Source organism: Cherax quadricarinatus, chromosome 74, assembly GCF_038502225.1.
Source record: "Cherax quadricarinatus isolate ZL_2023a chromosome 74, ASM3850222v1, whole genome shotgun sequence".
NCBI lineage: Eukaryota > Metazoa > Arthropoda > Malacostraca > Decapoda > Parastacidae > Cherax > Cherax quadricarinatus.
Genome location: NC_091365.1, coordinates 19,591,214 through 19,608,483, shown reverse-complemented (window position 1 = coordinate 19,608,483; position 17,270 = coordinate 19,591,214). Strand labels below are relative to the sequence as shown.

Sequence of the window (17,270 nt, the reverse complement as noted above, 5' to 3'; positions counted from 1 at the left end):
GTACCTTCACTGTATGTGTCAGTGAGAGACTTAACAGTGATGGAGCTCTGAAGAGCATCTACAGTAGTCTCTGACAGTGAATAAAATAAGATATCCACCTGTGATTCAGTCATCAGGAAGCCATTATCAGAGAATACACCTGACTCATCCACCTCAAGCCACACGAACAGTGATATTGCGTCGTTTGTTACTTTAACTGTGAAGGTCCAGTTGCTCTTAGATGTTGTTTCAGGCCCAGAGATGGATTCAACCTGTAGTATAAAAGTATGTTTTTCATAATTATATATTAAATAATGGTTACTACTTAATGCAATATTATGAGGTCGGAACATTCATGTTTATATAGGAGACTCGTTACTTCATATCTTGTGAGAAATAATTATCTCCTGTTAAATACTTCTCTATGAAAAGAGAAATCACAGATAGAAAAATAACACAAACTTTTCAATCTGCTTAGATTTCACAGTGATAAATTAGATATTAAAGTGATTTTGCTCTTGGAAATCCTTTTAGACAGATAACGGGAAGGCCAAGAAGGAAAACTTGCTCGGTAATTAAAATATCAACAAATAATTTTGTCATTCTTGAGACATTTCAACTCATTATATCCTTGATTATTAACAAAAACAGTGAGCCATGTGTGACAAATCCGTTGTGGGTAGGAAAGGGTCTAGGAAAAGGCTATTATTTACTCCCAGGCCAAAACTGATATCTATGTACAGTAGGAGAGAGGAGTTCTGGAGGTGACAGTTCTACCTTTCCCTGAACAGTCGTTCATATCCCACTCCTTTATGTTTCCCTTCCCTCTCCTCTCCCTCTCCCCTACCTGGTTTGAGTCTCACAGCTGTAGTTTCTTCCATAACATACATCTAATGTGGCGACCTTAACCTCTTCAATATGACAATCTTCACAAGTTTAAATATGTTGAGAGAATGTGTCACCGATATGTATTATTTTACCTTAATTAACTGCACGTTTTTCATATTCCTCGGACCTATAAAACTAACATTGACGGTAATAAAACCAGCTTCTTCAAATATCACCACATATGATTGTGTCCTATCAGTGTCCACCTTCAGGCTTTTGTAGCGTCACTCAGTTGGACATTTACTCAAATTTTTTTTTTTACTTTTCCCATCAATCATGGAAAATCTAAGTGATCAAGGTCTTCCCTTTCCTTCTCTCATCAGTTTAGCATCAATCAGATTTGCTTCTGCTGTGCATACCGATGGATTTTTAATATTAGTCACGTGCACGAAATATGCCTGATGGAGTCTGATAAGTAGACGTAACCCCAATGTTAACTTAATTTCTGCTACTGTTACTGACACTCACTGCTGAGGCCACCACTAGTGACACTGCTGGGGCCACCACTAGTGACACTGCTGGGGCCACCACTAGTGACACTGCTGGGGCCACCACTAGTGACACTGCTGGGGCCACCACTAGTGACACTGCTGGGGCCACCACTAGTGACACTGCTGGGGCCACCACTAGTGACGCTGCTGGGGCCACCACTAGTAACACTGCTGGGGCCACCACTAGTGACACTGCTGGGGCCACCACTAGTGACACTGCTGGGGCCACCACTAGTGACACTGCTGGGGCCACCACTAGTGACACTGCTGGGGCCACCACTAGTGACACTGCTGGGGCCACCACTAGTGACACTGCTGGGGCCACCACTAGTAACACTGTTGGGCCCACCACTAGTAACACTGCTGGGGCCACCACTAGTAACACTGCTGGGGCCACCACTAGTAACACTGCTGGGGCCACCACTAGTAACACTGCTGGGGCCACCACTAGTAACACTGCTGGGGCCACCACTAGTGACACTGCTGGGGCCACCACTAGTGACGCTGCTGGGGCCACCACTAGTGACACTGCTGGGGCCACAACTAGTAACACTGTTGGGCCCACCACTAGTAACACTGGGACCACCACTAGTAACACTGTTGGGGCCACCACTAGTAACACTGCAGGGGCCACCACTAGTGACACTGCTGGGGCCACCACTAGTAACCCTGCTGGGGCCACCACTAGTAACACTGCTGGGGCCACCACTAGTAACACTGCTGGGGCCACCACTAGTAACACTGCTGGGGCCACCACTAGTAACACTGGCACCACTACTAGTAACACTGCTGGGGCCACCACTAGTAACACTGCTGGGGCCACCACTAGTAACACTGCTGGGGCCACCACTAGTGACACTGCTGGGGCCACCACTAGTGACACTGCTGGGGCCACCACTAGTGACACTGCTGGGGCCACCACTAGTAACCCTGCTGGGGCCACCACTAGTGACACTGCTGGGGCCACCACTAGTAACACTGCTGGGGCCACCACTAGTAACACTGCTGGGGCCACCACTAGTAACACTGCTGGGGCCACCACTAGTAACACTGGGTCCACCACTAGTAACACTGCTGGGGCCACCACTAGTAACACTGCTGGGGCCACCACTAGTAACACTGCTGGGGCCACCACTAGTGACACTGCTGGGGCCACCACTAGTGACACTGCTGGGGCCACCACTAGTAACACTGCTGGGGCCACCACTAGTGACACTGCTGGGGCCACCACTAGTAACACTGCTGGGACCACCACTAGTGACACTGCTGGGGCCACCACTAGTAACACTGCTGGGACCACCACTAGTGACACTGCTGGGACCACCACTAGTAACACTGCTGGGACCACCACTAGTGACACTGCTGGGGCCACCACTAGTAACACTGCTGGGGCCACCACTAGTGACACTGCTGGGGCCACCACTAGTGACACTGCTGGGGCCACCACTAGTAACACTGCTGGGGCCACCACTAGTGACACTGCTGGGGCCACCACTAGTAACACTGCTGGGACCACCACTAGTGACACTGCTGGGGCCACCACTAGTAACACTGCTGGGACCACCACTAGTGACACTGCTGGGACCACCACTAGTGACACTGCTGGGACCACCACTAGTGACACTGCTGGGGCCACCACTAGTAACACTGCTGGGGCCACCACTAGTGACACTGCTGGGGCCACCACTAGTAACACTGCTGGGGCCACCACTAGTAACACTGCTGGGGCCACCACTAGTGACACCGCCCATGACACTGCTTCCACCATTGCCGATTCCGCTGATGCTATCACCGTTGATATCATCATTAATAAAATCACGGCCACTACATACTGATATTAGTTTATATGTGACGGAGTAATCGCTAATATGCGTCCCTGTCTTAAGAAAGCTTATTCAGTGTAGCTTGTAGTCCAGTCAGTGTTAGACTTAGCAGTTTGAGTATCATTGAAGCGGCATTGATAATCAAACAGTTTTTGTAAAACAATACTCCCTAATACAGACTTCTTCACTTGTAACTTTCCTTCTTTCTCGTTTCCCTTTTTTATTTTTACTAGAGCAATGAGTTCTTGCATCCAATAATCCACATTCAGTAGTTGTTCACTACATCTGCAGGATGAAAGTTAGTTTATTCTTGGTTCCTGCTCATTCACGTTTCCACAGAAGTAAATTACAGACTTCTTTGTTTATTTTGTAATTCAAGGCCGCTACAACTATTAATGAAGACATTCTCAATGGCTTATCATGTGGAATTAAATTATCACATCAATTACGACTTCATCTTCTCGCACATGAGCTAATCTTTCTCACTTCTGCCTTCAATATCGTTAACCAATGTTGGCCATTCAGCGCTCTACGACAATTTACCGCGAAGAAGTGAATAGGATCTGCACCGCTAAATTACTTTACATTTCCCTGTCTTGTATCTTTGAGGTTTCATCTTTACACAGACTCATCAAGATCCCTGAGGCTTTATTTCCCTATTTTATGATTTACGTCATATTTCAATTGGCAGTCAGCTGCTACATTTACTCCCCAGCGTCTTATTATTCACTTCAAACATACTTTAAAATCCCATTCTTAACTCATATCTTTCATTCCCAGTACTTATAAGAATTTATGACACCATGGTAAAGTGTAAAAAATATAATAATTGACGGAATGGAGGAAGTTTTTTTTTTTTTTAAGGAACTCGAGGTGATCCTACAGGAGATCCAGATCAACAGAGTTGTCATGGTTGTTTGAGTTTGAGTCACAAGCCTCAGAAGTCTGAATAAGTGGCGATTAAAGAATGAAGAATTAGACACAGACTGTAGAATCTGTATTGATAAAGCCACTGGATGGCGAAACGTCTACAATAAAGATACCCAGATGTCGCACATGTGTCTCAGTTTTCATTTTGTCGGTATTGTGTACCATTCATGTATTACGGTGATTAAAGAAACCTGTCCTCGTATAGGGCTCCGAATATTAAGAAACTTACAACCGCTCACAACCACATAACAATTTTAGACACGTACCATAACAGTAGCATGGGGTATGTACCCATTTTTGGGTTTACCCAGGAGGAGAAAGTTGTCAGGAGCTGCCGGGGAGCCATCAGTAACAGTTGTCAGGTGAGACACGATGAAGCACACGTCTTTCTGATCATATTCCTCTTCTTTACATAAATTATCTATATCCAAGTCTTGCAACAAATTTAAGGTTGCCACTAAATTTCCTTCTGATGGTGACTGCAAAAGATAATTGTTACATACGATAACAATGAGAAAATTTTGTAGTAATGAAACTGGTTATATTTTTAAAATTAAAGTAAATAAAACAGCAGTAGTATGTTAAAGGCGAAATTTTTCTCTGTTTTAATAGTTATTTAATACTGCAATATACTTGGAAAAATTTTAACAGGGCAAAATGACTATCATAATACCTTAATTTTTCTGATTTTTTTTTTTTGTAATAAATTGTATAGTTTAAATATTAAAAGGGCATTTAGGCTGTTCACTCACCACATTTTTGAAACCTTACACACACATGAATTTATTTTTTAAATTTTATCACATATACATTATAGTTGATTTTTCTTAAAATTCGTTTCACATAGATTTCATTTTCTTCGTATTTTTAATAGCAAATCTCTAAGTATTTTAAAATAAGTTGAAATATGGGCAAGGTTTGGGAGGGTGGACGGGAGGTGGCGTTATGAGGGTAAGTGACCTAACCACTTTGGCACAATTTATGCATGTGTGTGTGTGTGTGTGTTGTGTTATTCATGAATACATCAGATTCTTAAGATAGGTATACCTCCTGCCCATCAGTTGCACACAGTTATACCAGCTGTATACCAGTATGCCACTGAGTTAGTAGGATGCATATTATTTGTAATTGTTTTTCCTTTTTTTTGCGCAAGAGGTCGATCGTAAGGCATATGGTAGATGGTAGTTGCAGGTCGTTCAGTGGAGGTTGGTTGCTAACCCGGAGTTGGTTGGCTAAGTAGTTTCTGAGGTGGTGTCCTGGCGTAGGATGTTTGCAGAGGTAACAAGGTTAGTTGATAGAAGTAGGCCTCCCAAAAGTGGGGTGCATTTATCCTTGTTGTTGGACATAGAATGGTTCTGGAGGTATCCATTCTTCTGTTTCTTCAGGAAGGTCACTCAGGATCCTTGGTCGTGCGAAGTTCTTGTGAATGAAGCGTCGGAGAGTCATTCTGTGGGTTCTGTGGGGGAAGGTCGGGTATTCATGATGTAGTCGGTGGTGGTCATTGGATGGGGTGGGCTTTCTCTGTCTGGTATCAAGAGTTCTTGCATGTAATATAATTCTCTCTTTTTTAGTTTATCTAGCTTGACATTTATTGCAACGATTTCCTGCTGGATGTGCAGGTCTTTCATCCTAATTCTGTCTCTGAGTCTGGTGCCGGTGATAAATCGGAGGGCCGTGTTCTGGACTCTTTCAAGCTGTAACATGTTGGATTTAGTTGTCCTGACGACTCTGGACGACAGGAGAGATAGGGAAGACATGATAACTACACATAAAATACTGCGAGGAATTAACAAGGTGGACGAAGACAGGATGTTCCAGAGATGGGGCAGAGCAACAAGGGGTCACAATTGGAAATTGAAGACTCAGATGAGTCACAGGGATGTTAGGAAGCATTTCTTCAGCCAGGAAGTATTTCTTCAGTCAGGAAGTGAAATAGTCTGGAAACTGATGTAGTGAAGGCAGGATCCATACATAGCTTTAAGAAGAGGTATGACAAAGCTCATAGAGAAGGGAGAGAGTGACCTAGTAACGACCAGTGAAAAGGCGGGGTCAGGAGCTATGAATCGACCCCTGCAACCACAATGAGGTGAACACACACTACACACACACTACACACACACTACACACACACACTACACACACACACTACACACACACACTACACACACACTACACACACACACTACACACACACACTACACACACACACTACACACACACACTACACACACACACTACACACACACACTACACACACACACTACACACACACACTACACACACACACACACACACACACACACACACACACACACACACACAATCAGACTGAGGAAGGGTGATGGGTAGTTCACAAGAAACGACCGAGAGGTATGTCAGGAGCTCAACACGAGATTTAAAGAAGTATTTACAGTGGAAACCAGTAGGACTCCAGGAAATCAGAACAGGGGGGTACACCAACAAGTGCTGGATGAGGTACATATAACCGAGGAGGAGGTGAAGAAGCTATGCGAACTTGACACCTCAAAGGCGGTGGGACCAGACATCTCTCCGTGGGTCCTTAAAGAGGGAGCAGAGATACTGTGTGTGCCATTAACAAAGATCTTCAACACATCAATTGAAACTGTGCAACTCCCTGAGGTATGGAAGATGGCAAATGTAGTCCCAACTTTTAGAAAGGGAGACAGACATGAGGCACTAAACTACAGACCTGTATTACTAACGTGTATAGTATGCAAGGTCATGGAGAAAATCATCAGGAGAGGAGTGGTGGAGCACCTGGAAAGAAACAAGTGTATAATTGACAACCAGCACGGTTTCAGGGAAGGAAAATCCTATGTCACAAACCTACTAGAGTTTTATGACAAGGTGACAGAAGTAAGACAAGAGAGAGAGGGGTGGATCGACTGCATTTTTTTGGACTGCAAGAAGGCCTTCGGCACAGTTCCTCACAAGAGGTTACTGCAAAAGCTAGAGGATCAGGCACACATAACAGGAAAGGCACTGCAATGGATCAGAGAATACCTGACAGGGAGGCAACAACGAGTCATGGTACGTGACGAGGTGTCAGAGTGGGCGCTTGTGACAAGCGGGGTTCCACAGGGGTCAGTCCTAGGACCTGTGCTGTTCTTGGTATATGTGAACGACATAACGGAAGAGATAGACTCAGAAGTGTCCTTGTTTGCAGATGATGTGAAGTTAATGAGAAGAATCAAATCGAATGAGGATCAGGCAGGACTACAAAGAGACCTGGACAGGCTACAAGCCTGGTCCAGCAACTGGCTCCTTGAATTTAACCCTGCCAAATGCAAAGTCATGAAGATTGGGGAAGGGCAAAGAAGACCGCAGACACAATATAGTTTAGATGGCCAAAGACTGCAAACCTCACTCAAGGAAAAAGATCTGGGGGTGAGTATAACACCGAGCATATCTCCTGAGGCGCACATCAATCAGATAACTGCTGCAGCATACGGGCGCCTGGCAAATCTACGGATAGCTTTTCGATACCTCAGTAAGGATTCGTTCAAGACTCTGTATACCATTTACGTCAGACCCATACTGGAGTATGCAGCACCAGTTTGGAATCCACACCTAGTCAAGCACGTCAAGAAATTAGAGAAAGTGCAAAGGTTTGCAACAAGACTAGTCCCAGAGCTACGGGGATTGTCCTACGAAGAAAGGTTGAGGGAAATCGGCCTGACGACACCGGAGGACAGGAGGGTCAGGGGAGACATGATAACGACATATAAAATACTGCGCGGAATAGACAAGGTGGACAAAGACAGGATGTTCCAGAAAAGGGACACAGACACAAGAGGTCACAATTAGAAGTTGAAGACTCAGATGAATCAAAGGGATGTTAGGAAGTATTTCTTCAGTCATAGAGTAGTCAGGCCGTGGAATAGCCTAGAAAGTGACGTAGTGGAGGCGGGAACCATACATAGTTTTAAGGCGAGGTATGATAAAGCTCATGGGGCAGGTAGAGAGGCGGGGCCAGGAGCTATGACTCGACCCCTGCAACCACAAATAGGTGAGTACAAGCTAGAGGATCAGGCTCATATAACAGGAAGGGCACTGCAATGGATCAGAGAATACCTGACAGGGAGGCAACAACGAGTCATGGAACGTAATGATGTATCACAGTGGGCACCTGTGGCGAGCGGGGTCCCACAGGGGGGTCGGTCCTAGGACCAGTGCTATTTTTGGTATATGTGAACGACATGATGGAAGGGTTAGACTCAGAAGTGTCCCTGTTCGCAGACGATGTGAAGTTAATGAGAATTAAATCAGATGAGGACCGGGCAGGACTTCAAAGAAACCTGGACAGACTGGACACCTGGTCGAGCAACTGGATTCTCGAATTTAATCCCGCCAAATGCAAAGTCATGAAGATAGGGGAAGGGCAAAGAAGACCGCAGGCAGAGTATAGAGTAGGTGGCCAAAGACTGCAAACCTCGCTCAAGGAGAAAGATCTTGGAGTGAGTATAACACCGAGCATGTCTCCGGAAGCACACATCAACCAGGTAACTGCTGCAGCATATGGGCACCTTGCAAACCTGAGAGCAGCGTTCCGATACCTTAATTAGGAATCGTTCAAGACACTGTACACCGTGTACGTCAGGCCCATACTAGAGTATGCAGCACCTGTTCGGAACCCGCACTTGATAAAGCACGTCAAGAAACTAGAGAAAGTGCAAAGGTTTACGACAAGGTTAGTTCCAGAGCTAAGGGGAATGTCTTATGAAGAAAAGTTAAGGGAAATCGGCCTGACGACACTAGAGGACAGGAGGGTCAGGGGAGACATGATAACGACATATAAAATACTGCGCGGAATAGACAAGGTGGACAAAGACAGGACGTTCCAGGGAGGGGACACAGAAGCAAGAGGTCACAATTGGAAGTTGAAGACACAGACGAGTCAGAGAGATATTAGGAGGTATTTCTTCAGTCATAGAGTTGTCAGGCAGTGGAATAGCCTAGAAAGTGATGTAGTGGAGGCAGGAACCATACATAGCTTTAAGACGAGGTATGATAAAGCTCATGGAGCGGGGAGAGAGAGGACCCAATAGCAACCGGTGAAGAGGCGGCGCCAGGACTCCACCCCTGCAACCACAAATAGGTGAGTACACACTCTGCGCGCGCGCGCACACACACACACACACACACACACACACACACACACACACACACATACACACACACACACACACACACACACACACTACACACACACACACTACACACACACACACACACACACACACACACACACACACACACACACACACACACACACACACACACACACACACACTACACACACACACACACTACACACACACACTACACACACACACACACTACACACACACACACACTACACACACACACACACACACACACACACACAGTTGCCCAGGGGTTTCATGCAAGAAACCAAACTTATCTTCCCGTCTCTTTCAAATAGATCTGAATGTCTCTTATTCACCAGGTTATCACTTCTCTCTGATTAAAAAAAATTTGAATGAAATCAATCTTTAACGGCTAATTAATGCATCTTTTCAGGATTTAAGAAAAAAAAAAAGGGTGAGTTTAAAACCATGGCGAGTGAGTCTTACAACTACTGGTCAGTGCGTAAGCCACTGAGCCAGCTGGTTGAGTCTTACAACTCCAGGTCAGTGCGTAAGCCACTGAGCCAACTGGTTGAGTCTTACAACTCCTTGTCAGTGCGTAAGCCACTGGGTCAGCTGGTTGAGTCTTACAACTCCTGGTCAGTGCGTAAGCCACTGGATCAGCTGGTTGAGTCTTACAACTACTGGTCAGTGCGTAAGCCACTGGGCCAGCTGGTTGAGTCTTACAACTCCTTGTCAGTGCGTAAACCACTGGGTCAGCTGGTTGAGTCTTACAACTCCAGGTTAGTGCGTAAGCCACTGGGTCAGCTGGTTGAGTCTTACAACTCCTGGTCAGTGTGTAAGCCACTGTGATAGCTGGTTGAGTCTTACAACTCCAGGTCAGTGCGTAAGCCACTGGGCCAGCTGGTTGAGTCTTACAACTCCTGGTCAGTGCGTAAGCCACTGGGCCAGCTAGTTCAGTCTTACAACTCCTGGTCAGTGCGTAAGCCACTGGGCCAGCCGGTTGAGTTTTACAACCCCTGGTCAGTGCGTAAGCCACTGGGTCAGCTGGTTGAGTTTTACAACCCCTGGTCAGTGCGCAAGCCACTGGGTCAGCTGGTTGAGTCTTACAACTCCTGGTCAGTGCGTAAGCCACTGGGCCAGCTGGTTGAGTCTTACAACTCCTGGTCAGTGCGTAAGCCACTGGGTTAGCTGGTTGAGTCTTACAACTCCTGGTCAGTGCGTAAGCCACTGGGCCAGCTGGTTGAGTCTTACAACTCCTGGTCAGTGCGTAAGCCACTGGGCCAGCTGGTTGAGTCTTACAACTCCTGGTCAGTGCGTAAGCCACTGGGCCAGCTGGTTGAGTCTTACAACTCCTGGTCAGTGCGTAAGCCACTGGGCCAGCTGGTTGAGTCTTACAACTCCTGGTCAGTGCGTAAGCCACTGGGTCAGCTGGTTGAGTCTTACAACTACTGGTCAGTGCGTAAGCCACTGGGTCAGCTGGTTGAGTCTTACAACTCCTGGTCAGTGCGTAAGCCACTGGGTCAGCTGGTTGAGTCTTACAACTACTGGTCAGTGCGTAAGCCACTGGGTCAGCTGGTTGAGTCTTACAACTACTGGTCAGTGCGTAAGCCACTGGGTCAGCTGGTTGAGTCTTACAACTACTGGTCAGTGCGTAAGCCACTGGGTCAGCTGGTTGAGTCTTACAACTACTGGTCAGTGCGTAAGCTACTGGGCCAGCTGGTTGAGTCTTACAACTACTGGTCAGTGCGTAAGCCACTGGGCCAGCTGGTTGAGTCTTACAACTACTGGTCAGTGCGTAAGCTACTGGGCCAGCTGGTTGAGTCTTACAACTACTGGTCAGTGCGTAAGCTACTGGGCCAGCTGGTTGAGTCTTACAACTACTGGTCAGTGCGTAAGCCACTGGGTCAGCTGGTTGAGTCTTACAACTACTGGTCAGTGCGTAAGCCACTGGGCCAGCTGGTTGAGTCTTACAACTACTGGTCAGTGCGTAAGCCACTGGGCCAGCTGGTTGAGTCTTACAACTACTGGTCAGTGCGTAAGCCACTGGGCCAGCTGGTTGAGTCTTACAACTACTGGTCAGTGCGTAAGCCACTGGGTCAGCTGGTTGAGTCTTACAACTACTGGTCAGTGCGTAAGCCACTGGGCCAGCTGGTTGAGTCTTACAACTACTGGTCAGTGCGTAAGCCACTGGGCCAGCTGGTTGAGTCTTACAACTACTGGTCAGTGCGTAAGCTACTGGGCCAGCTGGTTGAGTCTTACAACTACTGGTCAGTGCGTAAGCTACTGGGCCAGCTGGTTGAGTCTTACAACTACTGGTCAGTGCGTAAGCCACTGGGTCAGCTGGTTGAGTCTTACAACTACTGGTCAGTGCGTAAGCTACTGGGCCAGCTGGTTGAGTCTTACAACTACTGGTCAGTGCGTAAGCTACTGGGCCAGCTGGTTGAGTCTTACAACTACTGGTCAGTGCGTAAGCCACTGGGCCAGCTGGTTGAGTCTTACAACTACTGGTCAGTGCGTAAGCTACTGGGCCAGCTGGTTGAGTCTTACAACTACTGGTCAGTGCGTAAGCTACTGGGCCAGCTGGTTGAGTCTTACAACTACTGGTCAGTGCGTAAGCCACTGGGTCAGCTGGTTGAGTCTTACAACTACTGGTCAGTGCGTAAGCCACTGGGTCAGCTGGTTGAGTCTTACAACTACTGGTCAGTGCGTAAGCCACTGGGTCAGCTGGTTGAGTCTTACAACTACTGGTCAGTGCGTAAGCCACTGGGTCAGCTGGTTGAGTCTTACAACTACTGGTCAGTGCGTAAGCCACTGGGTCAGCTGGTTGAGTCTTACAACTACTGGTCAGTGCGTAAGCCACTGGGTCAGCTGGTTGAGTCTTACAACTACTGGTCAGTGCGTAAGCTACTGGGCCAGCTGGTTGAGTCTTACAACTACTGGTCAGTGCGTAAGCTACTGGGCCAGCTGGTTGAGTCTTACAACTACTGGTCAGTGCGTAAGCCACTGGGTCAGCTGGTTGAGTCTTACAACTACTGGTCAGTGCGTAAGCTACTGGGTCAGCTGGTTGAGTCTTACAACTACTGGTCAGTGCGTAAGCTACTGGGTCAGCTGGTTGAGTCTTACAACTACTGGTCAGTGCGTAAGCTACTGGGCCAGCTGGTTGAGTCTTACAACTACTGGTCAGTGCGTAAGCCACTGGGTCAGCTGGTTGAGTCTTACAACTACTGGTCAGTGCGTAAGCTACTGGGCCAGCTGGTTGAGTCTTACAACTACTGGTCAGTGCGTAAGCTACTGGGCCAGCTGGTTGAGTCTTACAACTACTGGTCAGTGCGTAAGCCACTGGGTCAGCTGGTTGAGTCTTACAACTACTGGTCAGTGCGTAAGCTACTGGGCCAGCTGGTTGAGTCTTACAACTCCTGGTCAGTGCGTAAGCTACTGGGCCAGCTGGTTGAGTCTTACAACTACTGGTCAGTGCGTAAGCTACTGGGCCAGCTGGTTGAGTCTTACAACTACTGGTCAGTGCGTAAGCTACTGGGCCAGCTGGTTGAGTCTTACAACTACTGGTCAGTGCGTAAGCTACTGGGCCAGCTGGTTGAGTCTTACAACTACTGGTCAGTGCGTAAGCTACTGGGCCAGCTGGTTGAGTCTTACAACTACTGGTCAGTGCGTAAGCCACTGGGTCAGCTGGTTGAGTCTTACAACTACTGGTCAGTGCGTAAGCTACTGGGCCAGCTGGTTGAGTCTTACAACTACTGGTCAGTGCGTAAGCTACTGGGCCAGCTGGTTGAGTCTTACAACTACTGGTCAGTGCGTAAGCCACTGGGCCAGCTGGTTGAGTCTTACAACTACTGGTCAGTGCGTAAGCTACTGGGCCAGCTGGTTGAGTCTTACAACTACTGGTCAGTGCGTAAGCTACTGGGCCAGCTGGTTGAGTCTTACAACTACTGGTCAGTGCGTAAGCTACTGGGCCAGCTGGTTGAGTCTTACAACTACTGGTCAGTGCGTAAGCTACTGGGCCAGCTGGTTGAGTCTTACAACTACTGGTCAGTGCGTAAGCCACTGGGCCAGCTGGTTGAGTCTTACAACTACTGGTCAGTGCGTAAGCTACTGGGCCAGCTGGTTGAGTCTTACAACTACTGGTCAGTGCGTAAGCTACTGGGCCAGCTGGTTGAGTCTTACAACTACTGGTCAGTGCGTAAGCTACTGGGCCAGCTGGTTGAGTCTTACAACTACTGGTCAGTGCGTAAGCTACTGGGCCAGCTGGTTGAGTCTTACAACTACTGGTCAGTGCGTAAGCTACTGGGCCAGCTGGTTGAGTCTTACAACTACTGGTCAGTGCGTAAGCTACTGGGTCAGCTGGTTGAGTCTTACAACTACTGGTCAGTGCGTAAGCTACTGGGTCAGCTGGTTGAGTCTTACAACTACTGGTCAGTGCGTAAGCCACTGGGCCAGCTGGTTTGTTTTCAAACATTTTATTACGATTTCGTGAGTCATTTTAGGATTTTGGTCTTGTATCATGAATGTATCACCTGATGAGTGTATCATCTGATGAGTGTATCATCTGATGAGTGTATCATCTGATGAGTGTATCATCTGATGAGTGTATCATCTGATGAGTGTATCATCTGATGAGTGTATCATCTGATGAGTGTATCATCTGATGAGTGTATCATCTGATGAGTGTATCATCTGATGAGTGTATCATCTGATGAATGTATCATCTGATGAATGTATCATCTGATGAATGTATCATCTGATGAATGTATCATCTGATGAATGTATCACCTGATGAATGTATCATCTGATGAATGTATCATCTGATGAATGTATCACCTGATGAATGTATCATCTGATGAATGTATCATCTGATGAATGTATCACCTGATGAATGTATCACCTGATGAATGTATCATCTGATGAATGTATCACCTGATGAATGTATCACCTGATGAATGTATCATCTGATGAATGTATCACCTGATGAATGCATCACCTGATGAATGCATCACCTGATGAATGCATCACCTGATGAATGCATCACCTGATGAATGCATCACCTGATGAATGCATCACCTGATGAATGCATCACCTGATGAATGCATCACCTGATGAATGCATTTTCTTAATGGAAGTTTCGATTTCATTCTCAGTTGTGTAAATTTTAATGTGCCATTATATTAAAAAAATTGATTTCTGTGAAGATACTTCTAATATAACCTAACATGTGTTTACTTTTAATATAACCTAACATCTGTTTACTTTTAATATAACCTAACATGTGTTTACTTTTAATATAACCTAACATCTGTTTACTTTTAATATAACCTAACATGTGTTTACTTTTAATATAACCTAACATCTGTTTACTTTTAATATAACCTAACATCTGTTTACTTTTAATATAACCAAATATGTGTTTACTTTTAATATAACCTAACATGTGTTTACTTTTAATATAACCTAACATGTGTTTACTTTTAATATAACCTAACATCTGTTTACTTTTAATATAACCTAACATCTGTTTACTTTTAATATAACCTAATATGTGTTTACTTTTAATATAACCTAACATCTGTTTACTTTTAATATAACCATACATCTGTTTACTTTTAATATAACCATACATCTGTTTACTTTTAATATAACCATTCATCTGTTTACTTTTAATATAGCCATACGTCTGTTTACTTTTGATATAACCATACATCTGTTTACTTTTAATATAACCATACATCTGTTTACTTTTAATATAGCCATACGTCTGTTTACTTTTGATATAACCATACATCTGTTTACTTTTAATATAACCATACATCTGTTTACTTTTAATATAACCATACATCTGTTTACTCTTAACCACTGTAAAAAAATCAATGTTGTATACTTAATTTCAAATGAAACTAAGTTACTTGCTAAATTTCCTAATTACTTATTTACTTAATTACTTGCCTGGTTACTTTTTTACTTATTTACTTAAACCTTATTGAAATCCTGTTTTTCATGTGATAATTTACGAGCGCCTCATCTCATTAACTTCAACCTGTCATCGCTCATAATGTTTCAGTGTTATATTGACCAGATAAACACTTAAAATGCTAGTATATTTAAAGATATTAATCACTCCGTAATAATAAAAGAATGCCAATTTAACTTGTCTTCAGAGCAACCACCCAGGGAGGTACTACCGTCCTGTGGTAGTAGGTTGGTAGACAGCAACCACCCAGGGAGGTACTACCGTCCTGCCAAGTGAGTGTGAAACGAAAGCCTGTAATTGTTTTACATGATGGTAGGATTGCTGGTGTCTTTTGTCTGTCTCATAAATATGAAAGATTACAGGTATGTCTTGCTACTTCTACTTACAATTAGGTCACACTACACATACATGTACACGTTTATTTATACACACTCATCTGAGTTTTCTATGATTTTATCTTAATAGTTCTTGGTCTTAGTACTTTTTCTATTATATCCATGGGGAAGTGGAATGAGAATCTTTCCTCCGTAAGCCATGCGTGTTGTAAAAGTCGACTAAAATGCTGGGAACAATGGGCTAGTAGCCCCTTTTCCTGTAAAAATTACTAAAAAGAATAAGAAAATTGTCAACGTGGGATGTCTGAATGTGCGTGGATGTTGTGTGAATGATAAGAAAGAGATGATTGTGGATGTTATGAATGAGAAGAAGCTGGATGTCCTGGCTTTAAGTGAAACAAAGCTGAAGGGGATGGGAGAGTTTCAGTGGAGAGGAATAAATGGGATTAGGTCAGGGGTTTCAAATAGAGTTAGAGCTAAAGGAGTAGTAGCAATAATGTTGAAGGATAAGTTATGGCAGGAAAAGAGGGAATACAAATATATTAATTCAAGGATTATGTGGAGTAAAATAAAGGTTGGATGTGAAAAGTGGGTTATAGTAAGCGTATATACACCTGGAGAAAAGAGAAGTGCAGAGGAGAGAGAGAGATTTTGGGAAATGTTGAGTGAATGCGTGGGGAGTTTTGAACCAAGAGTGAGAGTAATGGTGGTTGGGGATTTCAATGCTAAAGTGGGCAAAAATGTTGTAGAGGGAGTAGTAGGTAATTCTGGGGTGCCAGGGGTAAATCAAAATGGGGATCCTTTAATTGATCTATGTGTAGAAAGAGGTTTGGTAATAAGTAATACATATTTTATGAAAAAGAGGATAAATAAATATACAAGGTATGATATAGCACGTAATGAAAGTAGTTTGTTAGATTATGTATTAGTGGATAAAAGGTTGATGGGTAGGCTCCAGGATGTACACGTTTATAGAGGGGCAACTGATATATCGGATCATTATTTAGTTGTAGCTACAGTTAGAGTAAGAGGTAGATGGGATAAGGGGAAAATGGCAACAACAAGCAAGAGGGAGGTGAAAGTGTATAAACTAAGGTTGGAGGAAGTTCGAGTGAGATATAAGCAACTATTGGCAGAAAGGTGGGCTGGTGCAAGTATGAGTAGTGTGGGGGTTGAAGAGGGTTGGAATAGTTTTAAAAATGCAGTATTAGAATGTGGGGCAGAAGTTTGTGGTTATAGGAGGGTGGGGGCAGGAGGAATGAGGAATGATTGGTGGAATGATGAAGTAAAGGGTGTGATAAAAGAGAAAAAGTTAGCTTATGAGAGGTTTTTACAAAGCAGAAGTGTTATAAGAAGAGCAGAGTATATGGAGAGTAAAAGAAAGGTGAAGAGAGTGGTGAGAGAGTGCAAAAGGAGAGCAGATGATAGTGGGAGAGGCACTGCCAAGGAATTTTAATGAAAATAAGAAAAAAATTTGGAGTTGAACAAGTTAACAAAGCCTAGGGAACGAATGGATTTGTCAGTTAAAAACAAAGTAGGGGAGTTAGTAGATGGGTAGATGGAGGTTTTGGGTAGATGGCGAGAATATTTTGAGGAACTTTTAAATGTCGACAAAGAAACGGAAGTGGTAATTTCATGCACTGGCCAGGGAGGTATACCATCTTTTAGGAGTGAAGAAGAACAGGATGTAAGTGTGGGGGAGGTGCGTGAGA

General features: G+C 44.8%; 1 protein-coding gene across 2 annotated transcripts in view; it reads right to left on the bottom strand.

The window, feature by feature from the left end:
• Positions 1-17,270, bottom strand: part of LOC128700226 (beta-mannosidase) — a gene marked incomplete at its 3' end in the record, with an annotated part of 173,911 nt that continues 156,641 nt past the window's right edge. For both annotated transcript variants that reach the window (XM_070100816.1, XM_070100817.1), the window contains 2 exon segments: positions 1-251; positions 4,378-4,590. In XM_070100816.1, the coding sequence (XP_069956917.1) occupies positions 1-251; positions 4,378-4,590 (464 nt within the window).